General features: G+C 59.0%; 1 protein-coding gene across 1 annotated transcript in view; it reads right to left on the reverse strand.

Moving 5' to 3' along the window:
* Positions 1–2,925, reverse strand: part of LOC102774249 (inter-alpha-trypsin inhibitor heavy chain H3) — a gene marked incomplete at its 5' end in the record, with an annotated part of 8,723 nt that overhangs the window by 3,184 nt on the left and 2,614 nt on the right. Inside the window, 4 exons of the mRNA XM_015559533.1 lie at positions 199–226; positions 1,211–1,225; positions 1,902–2,056; positions 2,690–2,914. Of these exons, the coding sequence (XP_015415019.1) occupies positions 199–226; positions 1,211–1,225; positions 1,902–2,056; positions 2,690–2,914 (423 nt within the window). The remainder of the gene's footprint in view (positions 1–198; positions 227–1,210; positions 1,226–1,901; positions 2,057–2,689; positions 2,915–2,925) is intronic.

The raw sequence follows: 2,925 nt of genomic DNA on the forward strand, positions 1-2,925 counted from the left end.
AGTCCTGGGGAGGCACCTGACCCCACACAGAGTTTGGGTCATACACCTGCCCTTCCTGCTTCCTAATGCTCTCAACACCCACCCACCCCCATCTCCTCAGGACCCAACCATCTGCCTGCCCCAGGAAGCTGATTTAGGAAGACTCCGGGGCATGCGCAGGGCTGTGCTGGGGCAGGGGACTGTGGTCGTGGTGTTTACTCACTCAGGTAAGCCGTGGCGGCAGTCACTGAAAAAAGAAGCCAAAGGGCAGTCATGAGCTGTGGGCCTTGGGTGTCCTGTTCCCAACACCTGTGCCTTTTGCCTGTCTGGGGGCTACCAGTGCACAGTGAAACCCCAGCACTGACAGACAGAGGGTGGGGATGTGAGCCTTAGCTTAGGCTATAGAAATGGGGGCATGCCCGGGAGCTTCTTTCTAGGACTGGCGGTGATATGGTGCGATTTTAAGGCCAAGGGCGTGGCACTTTGATATGGCTAAAATGCAAGCCATCAGATGGTCAGCTTGTCTGTCCTGAGTAATGCTCACAGCTGATCCTGCCCGCCACCTCTTGAACCCTGCCCCATCCCGTGTTGTGGTGCGATGAGGCTTACAGCTGTCCTTGGTAGTAACACACACACACACACACACACACACACACACCATATGCACATACACACCAGTGATGTGCAGTACTGTTCTAAGGGGAAAGCTGGATGGAGGGGAAGCAGGTAGGGGCTGGGGTAGCTTTGCCTGGTGGAGATGGGCTTTTGAGGGTGATGCTCCAATTTTATGAGGAGAGAAACACAGGATGCTGTGAATTCCAGCTCAGGCACTGCAACAAGTCTGCCTGGGCCAATGCCCTGGCTCAGCCACCTGTGGACGGAGTCCTTGCGCACACAGACCTACCTCTGTGCCTCAGTTTCCTCACAGTAAAATGATAGCCTTACTCAGAGGGTTGCCCTGGACTCATCAAGTGTGATGCCTGATGTGGGACCTGCTCCTTTTGCAGGCCACAGAATACTCTCCTACTGACTGTCCCTCCTTGGACAGAGGAAGCCACCTCCAATCAATGGACAAGAGCCCTGGCGCTCAGAGCGGGGCAGAGCCAGGGCCAAAGTTGCTCATGAGTGGGCAGCAGAGCTGGGACCTGAGCCCAGGCGAGCTCAGAAAGGCCTCCTGGGTTCTCTCTTGTCTCCCTCCCGAGACCCCACCCAGCTGCTGGCTGAAGCTCACCTGCTTCCTCGGGCCCTGTGAGGGAAGAAGAGGAGAAATGTGTTAGAAACCTCAGACTCCTGGGTTCTGGGCCAAAGTTTTCAATATGCTGCCTGTCCATCCAGCCCCAGGCTGTGGGCCTCCCAGCAGCCAGCTGTGCTCCCAGAACCAAGAACTCCTGGCCTGGCCTGGACCAGCACTTTGCCTCCCATAACCCCGATGCCCCCAATGCCCACACCCCCAGCCTGTGTGGCCAGTTGTGGGATACTCAGGACTCCCGTCTTGGGGTATGGAGAGCAGGCCTGGTCCTAGCCTCCAGCTCTCAGAGCCTCTTACTCTAGCCATCCCTAGACGAGTGCTCAGGGCCTAGCTTTAAGGCTGGGAGTGCTTCTTCCTGTCTAACTGAGCCCTTCCACGATGCAGCCTAAGTCCCTCTCCCGGAAGTGACCCTGGGCAGGGTCCTCACTCCTGTACTCATATCCCTTTAGAGACTCAGAGGCTCCTGATCACCCCACCCCCACTGTCCACGCTGCTGGCTTCACTCCCTCCACACACGCTCCCGAGCGCTTGGCCAGCTTTCATTCAGTGCCCCTGGGCCTGCTCCTCTTCAGGGGGGCTGGGTCTCCCAGCCTGGCCCACTCCTCTCAGGACCCCCAAGGCCCCGGTCCTAGAGGAAGGCCTCCCAGTTCTGGCCTTCACTCCCCGTGTCCACCTTCGCCAGGCTTGTCAGCAATAGCCATCTGGTTGTCACTGTCCTCAGGCTTGGTCACCACCATGGAGGTCAGTGGAGTCACAAAGTGGTACTTGAGGGACAGGTCCAGGGCCTGGGCTGTGAGGTTCTCCTTCTCACTTCCATGGGCGTTCTTGCTGTAGGGAGGGGCATGGCGAGAGGGTCAGCCTGGAGCTCAGCTCCCTGCCTATCGTCCCTACATTGACCCCCAGCACCAGGCCAGGAGCCCCAGTGGCAACCCAGGACCCCCTAAGACTAGGGTGGAGCTTGCTAGAGCTCAGAAAATACTGGTTCACCAGCTCCCTCGGACAGATGGACAGCTGTGCTTCCTCTCTGAGGGGCCTCCGTCTCCCCAGCTATAACATATAAGAGGCTTACAATGGCCACTGCAACAGCCCCTTCTGGTGAGTGCTCAGCAGGCACCAGGCCCTGCACCAGGGACTTCACAGGCTAGTCCCTCCTAAAAGGAGCTGACATGCCTCTCCAATGGGCCCTGGCTCTGCCCTCTGAGGACTGAGGGCATCGCCCGCCATCGCTGTCCACGGATGTCAGGCTGGGCTCTGCCCTGGACAACATTCTGATGGATTTGGGAGAAAAGAGGGCAGATCAGCCAGGCATGTGCCTGGGGTGCACTTCCCGGGTGTGGCCAGGTCATCTTCCTCTTGGGCACCCGCAGAGCAGAGCCTGCCAGGGGCAGGCACAGGGAGAGGCTGGGGCAGTGCCAGGGCCCAGTGTGGGGCCCGGCTCTGTGAGGGGTGGTCCTGGGTCACCGTTTGTCCAGCAGCTGCTCAATGGTGAGGTAGGCCCAGAGCCGCTCAATGTAGCTCCCGAAAATGTAGTCCTGCTCCTGCAGGGCCTTCTCCATCTCCTTCAAGTCCACCTCCTCCGTGAAGGTCAGGTCAGTGAGCGCCTGGGGCAGGGATGGGACAAGGTGAGAGGCGCAAGGAATGGAGGCCTGAAGCCAGGTGGGCCAGTTCAGTTCAGGGGCTGCCATGCTGGACAGGCA

The sequence above is a fragment of the Myotis davidii genome, unplaced genomic scaffold (genome assembly GCF_000327345.1).
Source record: "Myotis davidii unplaced genomic scaffold, ASM32734v1 scaffold12614, whole genome shotgun sequence".
In the NCBI taxonomy this organism is placed as follows: domain Eukaryota; kingdom Metazoa; phylum Chordata; class Mammalia; order Chiroptera; family Vespertilionidae; genus Myotis; species Myotis davidii.